Below are 15,544 nucleotides of genomic sequence, written 5' to 3'. Positions count from 1 at the left end.
CATGGTTTTGTAGGGAGTAAATTAGTATTGTCTAGTGAAGCAACTTGTCTGTCAGATCTCCTTAGCTGAAAATACAGTGAATAAAGCAGGTGACTGCACAAAGAGAAAACACACACTATTTAAACTGTTAAATATTGTTATGCAGTATTTTATAGTATTGCAGTCTGTACATTAGAATTTTAGAGTGATGCACAACTAACCTTTTCAGAATTGCTCACTAACTATATATATTATATATTTCTAGCGTGCCTGATTTGAGACTTTGGATATTAATTTTCAGAAATGTTGAGCACTCACAGCCGTGGCAGCAATTTGTGGTTGTTCTTTTGAACATGTAATACTTTCTATCCTGAAAATTTAGGTCACAGTTTGGACATCCAAAATAATCAGAAAGCATTTTCAATTGATCTTTGTGCCTCCATTCCCTCTCTGTAAAATGATGTAGAATGGCTGAGGTTGGAAGGCATCTCTGAAGGTCATCTTGTCCAGACCCCCTTCTCAAGCAGGGCCACCTAGACCCAGTTGCCCGGGACCATGTCTAGATGGCTTTTGAATGACTCCCAAGGAAGGAGACTCCGTAACCTCCCTGGGCAACATGTACCAGTGCTGGGTCACCCTCACAGTAAAAAAACCCAAGTGTTTCATCATGTTCAGAGGGAGACTCCTGTGTTTTAATTTGTGCCCATTGCCTCTTCTCCTGTCACTGGGCATCACTCAAAAGATCCTGACTCTGTGCTCTTTGTATCCTCCCTTCAGGTATTTATATACATTTACGAGCCCCTCTGAGCCTTCTCTTCTCCAGGCTAATCAGTCCCAGCTCTCTCAGCTTTTCCTGATAGGAGAGATGCTCCAGTCCCTCAATCATCTTCATGGCCCTTTGCTGGACTCTCTCCAGTATGTCCATGTCTCTCTTGTACTGGGGAGCCCAGAACTAGACCCAGCACTCCAGGTGTGTCTCACCAGAGCTGAGTAGAGGGGAAGGATCACCTCCCTTGACCAGCTGGCAATACTTTCCTTAATGCAGTCTCAGACACCAATAGCCTTCTTTGCAGCAAGGGCACATTGGTGGCTCGTGTTCAATGTGGCGTCCACCAGGATGCCCAGTTTTCCTGCCAAGCTGCTTTTCAGCTTGGATACTGGTGCCTGGGGTTGTTTGTCCCCAGGAGCATCACTTTGGACTTTCCTTTGTTGAACTTCATGAGGTTCCTGTCTGCCCCTTTCTCCAGCCTGTCGGGGTCCCTCTGGATGGCAGCATGACCCTCTGGTGTATCAGCCGCTCTTCCTAGTTTTGCATCATCTGGGAAATTCCTGACAGTACACTTTGCCCCATCATCCAGATCATCAGTGAAGATGTAAAACAGGACTGGATGCAGTATTAACCTCTGGGGCACACCGCTAGTTACCAGCCTCCAACTAGGCTTTGTGCCACTGATCACCACCCTGGGCCTGGCTGTTCAGCCAGTTTTCAATCCACCTCACTGCTCATCCAGACCATATGTGAACAGCTCATCTATGAGTATCTTATGGGAATGTCCAAGGCCTTATTGAGCTCAAGGTAGACAACATCCACTGCTCTTCCCTCATTTACCAGGCCAGTCATTTCATCATAGAAATTTGTCAAGTTCATCAACCGTGACTTCCCCTGGGTGAAGCCATGCTGGATACTACTGATGACTTCCTTGTCCTTAATGTGCCTGGAAGTGGTTTCCAGGATTAGTTCCTCCATCAGAATTTTCTTTTGAGCCAGGTTTGAACACTGTCTTAGCAGGTTCCAGAGCCATGCATCCAAAAATATCAGGCAGAAATTTGAGCATCTTTCATCTTGTGTTTTGAAATAGGGAGAAGTTTTGTGGAAAAAACAGAATGTGAATATGTGCTAAGATGTCCCTGAAAGACTGAGCTACACATTATTTTACTTTGGATGTTTTATCTCCTGGAAATGGTTAATAAGTATCATTCAATAAGCCCAACTACTCTGATATTTAAAGAGTAATTTTCAGCCTGCATGCTTTTTATGAGATGTAAGGTTCACTGTAAGAAGGGTTTCTGTGTTTCCCCTCTGCAAATGTAATGTATATAGATCATATAAGGATTGGTTCTCTGACCATTTAAAGGTAAATGTAGTGTGTAACACCTTATTACCTGAATGAAGATAGGGAGAGACAGATCTTTTAAAATTTGGTTTTCTAGTGACTAGATTGCTTTTTTCATTATTATCTTCACAATTTTTAAGTGATGTTGAATTTTATAAATGCATTACTCATTCACTTTTACATGAAGTTCATTTAAATAAATAAAAAAAAGAATTTCAGAAAAAAAATGGCTAATATCAGGATATCAATCTCTTTTATTTCATCAATCATTGCATACTATAGTCTACATATTGCTTCTATTTTAATTCTGTTTAAGCCTTTATTGTTATAATACCCGAGAAAGTTGTTTTTACTGATCTAAACGTTTGCTGTTTAAAGATAGATTTATTTTGAGCCAAGTAATTTATGGCCTTGATCTAAGGAAGACTGCGATTCTATAAGTATTAGTCGGATTATTTATATGTTTCAAAAAGGTACATGCTTCAGTGTTTTCTTGAAGGGAAGATTTTGCCATGTTCTTTTACTCTTTAGAAGTGCATCAAAAGAATTTTTATTTCAAATGGGTTGAATTAAGAAAAATGAGACCTTTCTGCTTGTGTCCAGATAACTTTTCAAGACAAAGTCTTGTGCAACAAGAGGAGATCTGTGCTTTGAAAGAAACAATTGCACAACTTGGTAAAGAGAAGGCAGCTTTGCAAGACTGTGTGAAAGAAGAAAGAGAGAAGATAGCTACTTTTGAGGAAAGCATGGCATTTAAAGTATGTTCTAACATGTAAATACGGAAAGGATCTGTTGGGTCATCACACCTATCTTATATTGGTATCTGCAACAGTGCTTAGTGCTGACCTAGTTCTGCTCCAGTTTCAAGGCAACAATAAAGCTCATTTTGACTTCAACAACAGTAGGATTGAGCAGCGTTGAACATCTCATGTTCGGTGTTTTGTATGGTTTATACTTATCAAGAGTCATCAGTTTATTGCACAGTGTGATTTCAAACTATATAATGAAGATGCTTAGTTCTTAGATCTGAACCAGTGTTTTTCACTTCAGCTTAGGTAATCTGGGTATTTAGGGTAAACTAAAGAAGGTACTTTTTAACTGTTGCAATTGTTAACTCAAGAATTTGCACTGAATTTTAACAAAATCTTAAAGAAAAGATATTGCAGGAGAGGCTGTAATCATTTTGCCATAAGCACTGACTATACATTTTAAAAACTGTAAATTGTAAAATGGGGTCCATTTTAGAGAAGAGATGGCTGTCTCTCACCTCTCTTGTGTCTCCAGTGGAAGGCATTTCCTTAGCCTATCTATGCTTCTTTTAATATCTGTATCCAAAGACAAGGGAATAAAGTGATATACTTTGTGCTGTCTTGTCGGGGAAGGCAGCTGGTCTGCCAACAACCTGATTGAAGAGGAGTTTGACCTTGACAAGATGCCGGTGTACCCTCGAGATAGGGAAGCTTTGCTTCAAGCAAATAACTTCCAAGGAACTGCAGACTATACAGCAGGATGAAGTAAGCAGGGAGAAAACTGATAAAGGTTATCCAATGAGAATGGTAAAAACAACTTTTTGACCAATTATATTGTGACACTCTGGCACCTGAAATATATAAAAATGCATGCTTTTAGTAATAAAAAAACCCTAGCCGCTTATTCACCTGTGTGAGAGTGTGTGTGTGTGGCTTTGTCCGTCTCTACAGCGACATCGTCTTCTTTATGGAAATACAGTGATGGAATTCTTGTTTTATCAGTTACAAGCTACCAGACTCTGGTAGTTTACTCATTGTAGAAAAGCTGTGATAACTTATCTAATAGACAGAAGACATCATTTAGTTTTGGGAGTGTGAGCCAAATTCTACCTTTAGAACCACAAAGGATTAAAGAATTTAATTAAAGTTATTAAATTCTGCAGAAGATAACAATATTTGTTCCTTTATTTGCCAAATTAGATTATCAGAATTTTCAGCCCTAAACAGCACATGGTGAAACTTGGAAACCCACAATCCATTTTGCACTAAATAGTTAAATTAACCAGCTAGCTGAATGAAAGGAAAATATAAATAAGCTTTTTTTTTTTTTTTTTTATTTATAGTGAGGAGTGATGAGAGATTTGTTTTAATTTTTTATTTCTTTTTAAGGAGAATATAATTTCAGATTTCAAGATTCTGATTTCTGAGTTGGAGCATTCCACAAAGTAAGGATAAAATATCAAGATCATTACTAAATTTTGATTAATTTATAACATTAACTCAAAAATTGAATCATGGAATGTGCTAATGTATGAATTTTTTTAAACTCTATTAAATATTAAAGTGTTACAGCTTTGTTACATGACTTACAAACTTAACCACTGGAAAAGCTATCATTTGTATTAGGTTGGGCAATATTGTCATACCTGAAGTATTTATTGTTTGCTGCATAGAAAATCTGCTGAAGCTCTCTGTATCTGTGAGAAAGATATCACCAGTTTGCATCAACAGCTACAAGAAACCAACAAACAACTTGCACAGGCTGACAAGAACAGAGAATCATTAGCTCAGGAGAATGACAGGTTACAAGAGCATCTTTCTAATATTAAGCAAGAAAATCAGGTATATTTGAACGGAGAACCCTTGTATAAAAAGGCAAATTGTGTATTTTTCAAGTAGTGCATAGAATTGTTGAGCCCTCATCTGAAGTAAATCTGCAAACTAGTTTTTAAGCTCATTTTTCAAATTCCGATTTTTCCCTTGTTGCTCAGCTCACTTGTATAAAGAGGACCTGCTATTCTTATGTAATGGTGTGGATGCTTATCTTGAGGAAGAGCTAATTAATGTTTCTCTTTGATCTTAATGTAAAAACACTCTGGCAGTTATAACTATCGCTTATATGGAAAAGTACTATAAAGGCAGCACTATTTCTTATACTGTGCTGTGACTGGTCCAGAGCACTTACAAGCTTATGAATTTGATTTGCTAATAATTTAACACAGTACATATTTTAATAAGGTTCAAAGCTTTATGAATAGTATTGTATTTATTTACATTCCTTTAAAGTGGCTTTTGGATAAAAGATGCTGCAAATACTTGGTTATAATAGAAAATTACATTATCTACTGTGTTATTTATCTGTGTGCAGTTACTAATGAAAGTAGTTAAAAATACTTAAAACTAAAGTGTCATCTCATGCACACAAAATGTTCACGCATCAATGTATTTTCCAAGCAGCTAGAAATTAAGCTTAATGCCTGTAGTAGTTCATCACTGTGTAATGTCTGGCTTTTCTTCTTTTTGTTCAACTTCTTGCCTTCATTTAGGTTTTCTGATACTTGCTATTTCTTCTCTGCACTTATTCTACTGTTTAGGATATCTTTGTCTTTGAAAATACTTTCTGCTCACTTGGCTTTCTCTTCTTCTAGAAGTGCTACCCTGTTTTGAAGGAACACATTAACTTCACCTGATTTTAGCTATATGAAAGTTTTTGGGCATTAAGGTTCCCCTTTACATGAAGAAAAGTCCTCCAGAAGGAGATTCATCCCATCCCAGTTTTTAAAGTGATTCATTTTACCTGTCTCTCTCCATTCACTACAGAGGAAGCATAGTTAACTACGTTAGATCAGGTGCCTAATTCTGCACTGCAATGCTAAATAATTCTTCTCTCAAACACACTAACTCTTTAGCGCCCTCTTTGAGTATGCTAGAAAAGAGATCCTAGTAGTCTTGGACGCCAAAGGTAGGTAGTAGTGTGACTAGAAACATGGATTACTGAAAGAGTTTGCTTCAGGGAATCACTATTCTGAACCTTCTCTCAGAAGACCAGTTGTTATTGATGTGGTCAGCTGGTACAAAACAGCCTCCTGTTGCTTCTAGCTACTTTTGAAAACTTCATGGTTTTCTTTGCAATGCCTGGATGCTTGTAGAAGCAATTAGAAACAAGGTCTTAGCCTTGTAGGATCAACTACTTTTTAATGGGCTTTCCTCTATAACATGTAATGGTTCCTCTAGGTTCTTCCATTAATTTAGGTGATATTCCAAGTATTTAAAGTAGCATTCCCTTTTCTTCAGTTGGATTCACTGGAAAACTTCACAGAATCTTTCCCAGCAATTCACAGCCTTTTCACAACAGGAACAGGAGCTTCTCCACAGCCTACCTTTTTCACCCCATTCCCCCCCACCCCTGCCCCACCCCTGCCCCACCCCTGCCCCACCTCTGCCCCACCTCTGCCCCACCTGGTTCTTGTAGATGAGTGTTCTCATAGCAATTTTGTAAGGAAGGAAGAGTTTCTGAACAGGGCAGTTCAAAACAGCCTCTCTGTGGGTTTTTTTTTTCTTCTCTGTTTTGTTTCTCAAGCAGTAGTTGCCAGAACTGTGTACCTTCTCCTAATACTTGTGGCTTTTTTTCTCCTGATTAGGAGATAACCACTTAATTAGTTAATTCCATTTTTAGCTGTCTTCTGCCTTTTCAGATGTGGGCTTTTAAGAGACTGTAACATGTAAAAAAGAGGGAACTGACTCTTGAGCCCTTTTCCTTAAATGGGGCAGGCTATTTTGTTATGACCACCTAGCTGCTAAATAAACCATCTGTCTTTTTCTTAGCTTCTGCGTTCTTTTATTGTCACTTTTCTTCTTTTTAAGATAATTTAGCATTATTTGTAAGTCAAAGAAGGGAAATATTTTTTGACATGTGCAAACTTTTATTTCTAGAAATATAGATGGTTTAGATTTTATATAGCCTTTAAATAAGTAGTTAATAAAGTCAAAGGTGCTAGATACATACTATTTTTTTGTAAAGGTGCAAACAGTATACTTTAACCTTATGAAACAAATCTTTCATTATAGGTACTATATAAAAAACTATCAAAGTACCAGAATGAGCTTGATGATATGAAGTTGAAAGCCCAGGATTCAAGTGCAGATATTGTCAGGCTGAAGGGTGTACTGAAGTCTAAAGTGAGTAAATGGATTAAACCTGTTAACAAAAGCTGTTGTTTTAACTAAAAATGAAATTTTAACCATATTTCCATGAAAGAATTTGCTTCCTAGCTGAAACTTATTTGTATTCTATTAACATGTTTTTAATAGTTTGAACACATTTCCTTAGTTGTTTTTGCAGTACACAAGTAAGGAAGTATATTTCACTGTGGTTTTATATAAATGTGTTTATTAAACTTAAGAATTCAGACTGTGAATAATAGAGACTTGGGATTCTTTTGTCTTTATTACCATATGGGATTAACAGTAAAAAAAATATTTCTGCAATATGTTACTATACCTCATATTTGTAATTTTAGTTTAGCCATTTTTAACAGATCTCTTTTGAGCATTAAAATGCAGCCATCTTGTACAAAAAACACTGGTTCCTGAGAAGTGTCTCAATGTTTTGTCTAAACGGCAAAGTTTTCAATGGAAAGAGAACATCCAATATCATGTCATACATGTAGATGTATAGATATCCGTATTTTGTGAAGTTTACTGTAAATTATTAAACAAGCTTTATGTGTTAGGAGAGAGAGAACTGCGAGCTTTTGGAGAATTACCACAAAGCCTGTGAACAAGGAGAAAGTTGGGAAGCAAAATGCCATCAAGCAGAAGCAGATTGTAGCTCTGTTAGACTGGCACTGGTCAGTGTGGAGTCTGAGAACCGCAGGTTGAAAGAGAAAATGGGGTCCCTTGAAACAGAGATAGAGCAAGTAAGTTGAAATCATTCTTTCCATAGTTCACCCTTGAAAAGATCTGGTGGTATTTTAAGCCTGCAGCTGTTTAAAATTATGCTTAATGCCACTTCTCGTATCTTAGAGGTACTTCTACAATGAACTGTATGGAGTTCGAGTTTATTTAATTAAACATTACTAGAATTCCACTAGTCACACTTGGAAAAAAAATCTTTAAATAAAATAGCATATTTCAAGGAAAAAAAGTTATAAAATGCTCTCATGTTTGGAATGACTGAAGGCATAATGTCACACACAACTCCACAGCATACCTGAAACATACCTAGAGCTTTGTCATCTGTTAGATTCTTGTCCCTGCTTTTCTTGCTTCCAGCTTTTCAACCTTCTTTCCACTACTTTAGGTGTCCTAAAGATCCTCTCCGTGCTTGAGAATCTGAAGAACTTAAAGGGAAATGCACAGCATGGCTTTGGAAATATGTTATGAACACATAAACTATCTTCTGGTTTTGGGTTGTTACAGTTTTTGTTGCAGATCATCTCTGCTTTCTGAATATGACATAGGCTACTGAGGGCTACCCATGCACATTAGATACCCAAGAGGAACTGAACTGCTGCTGTTCAGCAAGTGGATGAGAACTGTAGCAAAACAGCACAGGAAGATTGTGTGGCAGATTTTGACATTTTTTTAATATAATAAAACAGGTACATGGTCCTAGTTTGTCCAGCGAGCCTCAAATGGATAGATATTTCATCCTTCTATTTCCTTCCCACATGCCTGCTATTAAGTATAGGAATAAACAGGCCTCTTCATGAAAACTTTGTCAGCAAATTGAGTCAGAATTCCAGATGTCATATTCGGGTTCATAGCAGTTATGTGTAAGGCATGTATCTAAAACACATAAGTTTTTATTCAGAAATCTTAACGTGCTTAGCAGTGTTCTGTGTTCCTTGTGCTTTATTTCAGGCAAGACGGAGCTAGAATTTATGTGATATGCTCTTATGTGATGCTACAATCATCTCTTTGGATCTCAATCCTAATAAATCCTTCAAGGAAGTCACAGTGCTTGGTCTCTCTCTTTGCTTTTGTCAAGCTCCCAGACTCATTCTGCTATCCACTGAAAATTAAGTAGTTAAAAGTGACCGGAAATACAAGTGTCACTGGGCAAAGTACAAGTATTTTTCAAAAAGGAAAAACCTACATTATGTTAATTATACAAAATTCTGAATGTGCTTAGTCAGAACTGCTGCTGATGGCCTTCTCTTCAGTGTGACTTCTGAGTTTACAGGTGACAGCAGTATAAATATGACTGACAATATCTCAACATTCACTGATCATCTACATGCAAGAATACATTTTACTGCTAAAATAAGAGGGTCTAATCTAAAAATGGAATGGGGCCCATGACAGAATTTTGACCCTTTTTAGCTCTGCAGAAGGAGTAGAGGATAAAATGTTAGTAGCTGATTTTGCTGCCAGAAGCAAGAACTCTTCTCTTCTAGTTTTTATATACAGGAGTTATTTAAAGAAATAACTTCAAAGTTTATTCCAGAATAAATGACCACTGCTTCTTAAAATTCACCACAACTACATGGAGATATTTTTGAAGGATTTTGGAGGCAGTTTTAAAATCTCTTTGCAGTAGAGTTTTGGTTATCTGATACTGCTTTACTGTAGCATTTAACAACAGAAGCAGCATACAAGGCTCAGATTTCTGTCTTAAGCAAGTCTCTTGTGAAAATGGAAAGAGAGCTTCAAAGCATATATTGGGAGAGAATCTCTATGCTTGCAAATCTCCCATCTACACAAGAACTTTCCATTAAACTAGATGCAGTCAAAGAATGATTAAATCCTCCACAAGCAGAGAAGGTAGAAAGGGTATGTGAAATATATTAGAAAAATAAGTTTATGTTAACATTATACTTAAGGGTTCTAAATCTACTTTGATATCTAGAATGATCAAAGAAATCCTTATTGATGATTAGTATTTTTTGAATGTTTAATTTGGCTTAGTCCTCAGAGGGTGGATGCTGTATACTGTTTGAAAAGCTCACTGCTTTGCAAGGTTTTACTATGAATACTCAAAAGTCAGGACTTAAAATTACTGATTGTTTTCTTTAAAGATGTCTTGGATTTTACATATAGTCACTAAGTAAGCAGAATAGCTAGAGCAGTTTATTAGCAAAGAAACTTGTCATGGACTTTAAAATGCTTGGCTGGTTTAGGAATTATCAATATCTCTTTAATAATATTTCCATAATTTCCCTTGAAGATCAATCTCTATTGTCTTTGATTTTTACAAAAACTACAAAATTAATATTTGACAGGCAAATGTTAAAAAACTCAGCTTGGATAAACTCTGAAAAATTGTTCATACATGCTCAGATTATTCAGGTATTTTCCATATGATTCTATCACTCTCCTGTTAGTTCTCATTGGTCCCAGACTTCCTTTTTTATTTTTCTATTAAAAAAAAAATAATTACCATAACAGACAGCCAGTAAGCTTAACAAACATACATCTAAAACTTTAAAATCTTTGTTTAGCTGCAGAGCAAGTGTGACTCATTTCATTCTGAAATTGAGCTGCTGAGAAAACAACTGGGAAATGAAAGAGCGTCTATGAAAAACCTGGAATCTTTGATTGTGTCCAGTCGTGAGAAAGACTTTCAGTCACAGAGAGCAAAGCAAGAAAAAGACTCTGAAATTCAGTTTCTCAAGGAACAGCATTCTTTAGCAGAAAATAAACTGTGAGTAAATGACTAGGAGAATATTTCAGGTGTTACCATTCTTTCCAAGTGTATATACTCAAAGATGATTTTATATCAAGCTGCATTTTCAAATGGCCAATGTACTTTGGTCACCTTAACAGCAGAAGATACCAAAAACCTGCTTCTGATTCCTCAGCTATACCGTGATAGACTTTTCTGTGTAGTGTTACATTTTACTCAAAAAAAATTTCTTAATTTCAATTGCATGGAATAGCTGCCCTTTTGGCTTTGGATAATTGTATTTGGTAACATACTTGGAGGATTATAGTTGCTATCTAATTAAAGTGTATGGACTTTACAGTGCTGTGCAGAGTCAAGATCTTACTCAGCTCAGAAATAGAGCAGCTGAGCTAGAGTTGGAACTGTATATCGCCAAAAGACAGCTGGGGACTGAGCACTTTGAAAGGCAAGTATATGTGTTTGTATTAAGCTTCCTGCATCTAACTGGGGTGAAATACAATATAGTACTAAGACTTAGACTGATTAGTAGGATAAACAGCAAAGTTTGGGTTTGCTCTGCTGTACATCTCCTGTGTGTTCAGAGGCTATTCATGTCACTGACTTCAGTCTGTGTAGCTTTATACATGCTGTCTAAATTAGTTGTCTAGGTTCCCTTTATAGCCAGTGGAACAAGACACTGAGATAAACTGCCCTATGGAATTGCCTGTTTTAGGATGGAACGGATCACTTTTCTGAAGGTGCTCGTCTGTCTTCACTCATTTATAGTGATGCCTGTCTTGATCTATAGGCACAGTCTAGGTGACTAGTTGGCTAGAAAAGTGGTTTATAGAGTACTAAGTTCTGCGATATGAATGGCTACCTTTTGGTTACACCTGTGCTAGCTGAAGTAAACCAAGTCAGAGCATTGACTTGAGGGATCCACACAACTGTCCATAAAGTTTAGTAGACACTCTGGAATTACTTTAGCCTGTACCAACTTGCATTCTCCCAGGTACTACTTGGGGCGTGGGAGGTGCTAGAGATAGTTCCCAAATGGCAGCATGGCCAAAGTAATTTTTTTTTTTTCTTGTGGGAAGAGTTTAACAATATGTACAAGTTGTTTCATGTGATTTGGCCACAGTACCAGAGAACAGTCCCTAGCCTGTTTCATGAGTTAGTTTATCTACTTAGTTTTCTTATCTGTGAAACATCAGTACTTCTCTATTTCATAGATGTATTGAGGATAAAATACTACCATGTCAGGCATTAGTTTGGGTATGTAAGAAGGATGGCTAAAAGAAGCTGAATGATGTGATTATAGCACAGATTTGAGAATCAGATGTCTTGTTTAATTGTAGTAAATTACTTTGTTGATACTCTGTTCTCTCATAAGTAAGGATGAGGGTTTTGGAGGGAGCACCTCTATACCTAATGCTAGGTCTTTTACAGATGGATTTCTTAAATATCTCAGTGTATGTTTCAAATTGGATTCTCCTTTACCCTGAAGTCATGGCAAAAACATCTAAATTTTTGTGTTAGCTGTTGAGTCAATTTAAAAGGTGGCATCGTTTGTGCTTCTTCAGCTGCATAGAATGAGACATACTATGCTAATACAGGAGTACGAGTTTTAAAAGAAATGCGATCTTCTTCAGACTGTTGTTTCTCTACTTCCCCTATGTGAGTGCATCCATCTCATGGTGTATGGATGCTCCCTGGTAGGGATTGCAAGTGTTTCTTCTTGAAGTGTTCATTGGCAGAAAGTTGAATCAGCCTCCATACTTAATCTCTTCTTCTGGTTAAGGATAATTTGTTACTCACGTGATTGTTTATAGTTGCAATATCAACACTTAGTTTACAGTTGGTTAGCAAAACAAATACTAGAGTGAGCCTATACTGAGGCAAAGATCTTCAGTTTTCATTCCTGAAGGGAATTTCTCTTCTACTTCAGGAGAATTACAAACATAATTACCTGAATTGTTTTGGAAAGAACAAATCTAGGTTCCACTATGCAGTCTGTAAGCCAGCTGCAAAAACTGTATGCAGAAATCTTAGATAGCAAAGACTGAAATGTTCTCATATAAAAATCTGAGGCTGTCATTCAATTTAGCTGTCTTTGAAAGGCTAGAGCTTTTTTCTTTTTTTGGCTTTTTCATAAAATCAAAACAGTGTCCCTTCAGTGTCCTGCAAAGGTTACAGGAATTCTATTTCTTTTCTGTTTTTCCTTGGAAAGTCATGCTTTACAAGAGCAGGTATCTGTCTCTCTTGCTTGCAGGGAAAGGGATTAAAGCTCCAAGCCGGCTTCTTACAGCCAATCTATTTTTCTGGTACTAGCAAGTGAAAATGAGATAATTAGCCAGAGAGGAAAAATACTATCATTAAAGACAGTACCATGATAGTATATAATGGAAGCAGCAGATGTGAGTACTGACTGGGGTTTTTTGTTGTTAGTTTAAAGAAGAGGGTAGTTGATATCCATGTTCTAACACTGACTTAGCTAGTCGTATTGATTTACTGCCTTTGTGCAGAATGAAATAATGCCTGAAATTAGGAGGTGGAAGTGCCCACGCTGTCAGGCCTTGAATGAGCACCAACACAGTGATACCATGAGGCTTAATCCATCTGTATGGGTTTTTCTATACCAGTCAGGAAAAGCACCTTCCCATCACTCCCATCCTCCTGACTGCAGAACCAGTTTGGACTCATGTGGCAACAACAGGTTTGATTTACTGTCCTGTTGGCTGTGGTCACCAAGTGCAGGGACTGACTGTCAGGTACCCCTGGACAGCCTCAAGTGCATGACTTGCACATCTCTTTATCCCTTTCTGTTTCTTGACCCTCCTTTTTGATGCCTTGCACCTCCCTTTCTCTGCCCCAGTCTCCTCCCAAATGAAAAACTTGCCCATAGTTACTTTTCCTCATTGGTCACAGTTTTGCTACATTCATACTCAAACTTGGTATTCTCCATGGCAGTTACCTGTGAGAGGTGCAAGCCGCTGCACTCTGACTTCCCACCACTGCCAGCACCATCTTGACCATTAAAGACAGTACAGCATGTGCATAGTAAAGCCCTTAAAAGCAATAATGCTAATAAGACTAGCCGTCAATGTATATGATACCTCCCCAGGCACAAGGTTGTGGGATGTTAGTAGCTACGTGGTGGAAGACTGTTACTGTCTCACTGGGCTCCTGCTGCTAGAGCGAGCCCTTTTCCTGCCTGTAGATTGAGCTCCATGAGCTGATGCTGGATCTGACCACTCTCCTAAAGGTTTTGGTGATCTGCTTCAGTGGTCCACTCCATAGGTAGGCCTGTGGTAATGGCTAAGCCACACTGGGGTTGGTTTCAGTTCAATACCATACAGGCAGTCCTTGCTATACCTTCATCTGCAACGTTTTGGGCAAATTGGAGTCCTTTTTTCCAGCCTGGGTCAGTGCTACCTCCCAAAACACCCATTCATTTATAATGAACTATTGTCCAGGTTTTACTGGGGTTATACATTGAAACTCTGGGGTTGTTGTAGCCACCCTTTCTAGTAGTTTTCCAATCCAACCCAGACTAGATTCTTCTTCTGTAAACAATTGGCAGCCTGAAACCAGGATCCCAGATGAGTATGTACCTCCAAAATTTTCCAATGTATTATCCAATCCCACATACTTCCTCCCCGTACACCCAGATGCAAGAGTTATGGATTGATCCAGTATCCAGGCCCTATCCCTTGCAGTCAAAATGACTAGACTACCATTTTACAGCTTTCCCACTGGTATCTCTTAAATATCCATCCCTTAAATATCCATAAGTTTCAGTGCACTTCAGGTAGATTCTAGTTCACTGGCCTTGCCAAATCAAACAGCACAAGAATACCACAACCAACACCGTTCTTAATAAAATCAGTAATGATATTAAAGTGATTATGTTGCAGACTTGTGAATAACTTTAAAATTAGGCTCTTCCTCCCTGGAGAGTTTTACAATTTTTAGAGTTTAACCTGCAGCAACCATGGCTAGCTTGTCTTTTAGGGAAAATAGAGACAATGGGTATGTAGAACTAAATCTGAGTAAGGGAGTACTACAGAGAGAGTCACTAATCTGTCTTTCACAGAAGGTTATGATGAACACCACATCTTCTTTTAAAATAAAATAAAAAAGCTGACAATCTTAAATAGAAAAAGAAAAAGAGATTATAAATACTATGAAATCATTTTGATGATTTTGTAAAAGTGCTTAGCCTCACTGTAAAATAATGTTTATTTAGAGAATGTGCTGTACAGGAGCTTCGACACCAGAATCGTACAATCTCGTATCAGTTAAGCTCTACGTTAAGAATGTCATCATCTGAACATTCCCATCATCAACCTCCTGATTGGTCTCTGGACTGGTCCCTGGAAGGGTAAGTGGTTCAACAACATTTAAGTTCTAAACACCGAGGGGGGAAAAAAAAAGTAAAATACAAAGATGAATTCTGATATTTCTTGTTGAAATATTGACTGAATTCCATGGAATTACACTGTGCCAAGAAAAGTTACAAGAAGGTTCAGGACCACAATCTTTTGATGATACTCCTTTTATTTTGTTTTATTGAACTGTATCAAAACTATATGGTTAATAGAAACTACTTGCACTGGGATGCTACAGTCATAAATTCTTAAAACAGTAATAGAAATAATGCTACAGAATATCTCTACTTGACTTGCCACCATTTTGTGCAGGTGTAGATGTAAATATTTTCATCTTTCCTACATAAAAGCTTTTAACAATCCAACCTTTCTTCTTCTAGTAGTTTTCAGAATAATTTTTACTCTCTCTATATGTGCATTTTTTTACAAGATACATAAATGCAGTCTAAAAGTCTTCAAATACTTGTAATGATGAGTAGGAACAAGCCCAGCTTTGCTTTTAACAATCAGTGAAATGAAGCCTCCACAATATGCAGCTGCTCTCCTGTCAGTTTCAGTCTCAGCTTAGTTTCATATTTGGTAGCTGCATGTTTGTTGCATCACACTGTTTTGGTAGATTGCTGGCAGCACACATTAAAAATAAGAAAAAAAAAAAAAAGCCAGTTGAGGGGGAAAAAGTCTCAATTCATGACTTGCAGGAAA

At 37.4% G+C, this 15,544-nt stretch overlaps 1 protein-coding gene across 1 annotated transcript in view; it reads left to right on the top strand.

The window, feature by feature from the left end:
* The window catches only part of TSGA10 (testis specific 10), a 30,342-nt gene extending 15,062 nt beyond the window's left edge, over positions 1-15,280 (top strand). The window contains exons 10-18 of the mRNA XM_074816718.1: positions 2,697-2,851; positions 4,232-4,287; positions 4,516-4,684; positions 6,911-7,021; positions 7,576-7,761; positions 10,288-10,490; positions 10,813-10,917; positions 14,701-14,835; positions 15,223-15,280. Of these exons, the coding sequence (XP_074672819.1) occupies positions 2,697-2,851; positions 4,232-4,287; positions 4,516-4,684; positions 6,911-7,021; positions 7,576-7,761; positions 10,288-10,490; positions 10,813-10,917; positions 14,701-14,835; positions 15,223-15,280 (1,178 nt within the window). The remainder of the gene's footprint in view (positions 1-2,696; positions 2,852-4,231; positions 4,288-4,515; positions 4,685-6,910; positions 7,022-7,575; positions 7,762-10,287; positions 10,491-10,812; positions 10,918-14,700; positions 14,836-15,222) is intronic.
* Positions 15,281-15,544: the final 264 nt, after the last annotated feature.

This window comes from Strix aluco, chromosome 2 (genome assembly GCF_031877795.1).
Source record: "Strix aluco isolate bStrAlu1 chromosome 2, bStrAlu1.hap1, whole genome shotgun sequence".
Taxonomy (NCBI): Eukaryota; Metazoa; Chordata; class Aves; order Strigiformes; family Strigidae; genus Strix; species Strix aluco.
Note: the sequence above shows the minus strand (reverse complement) of the source record. Positions and strands in the feature narration are given on the sequence as shown.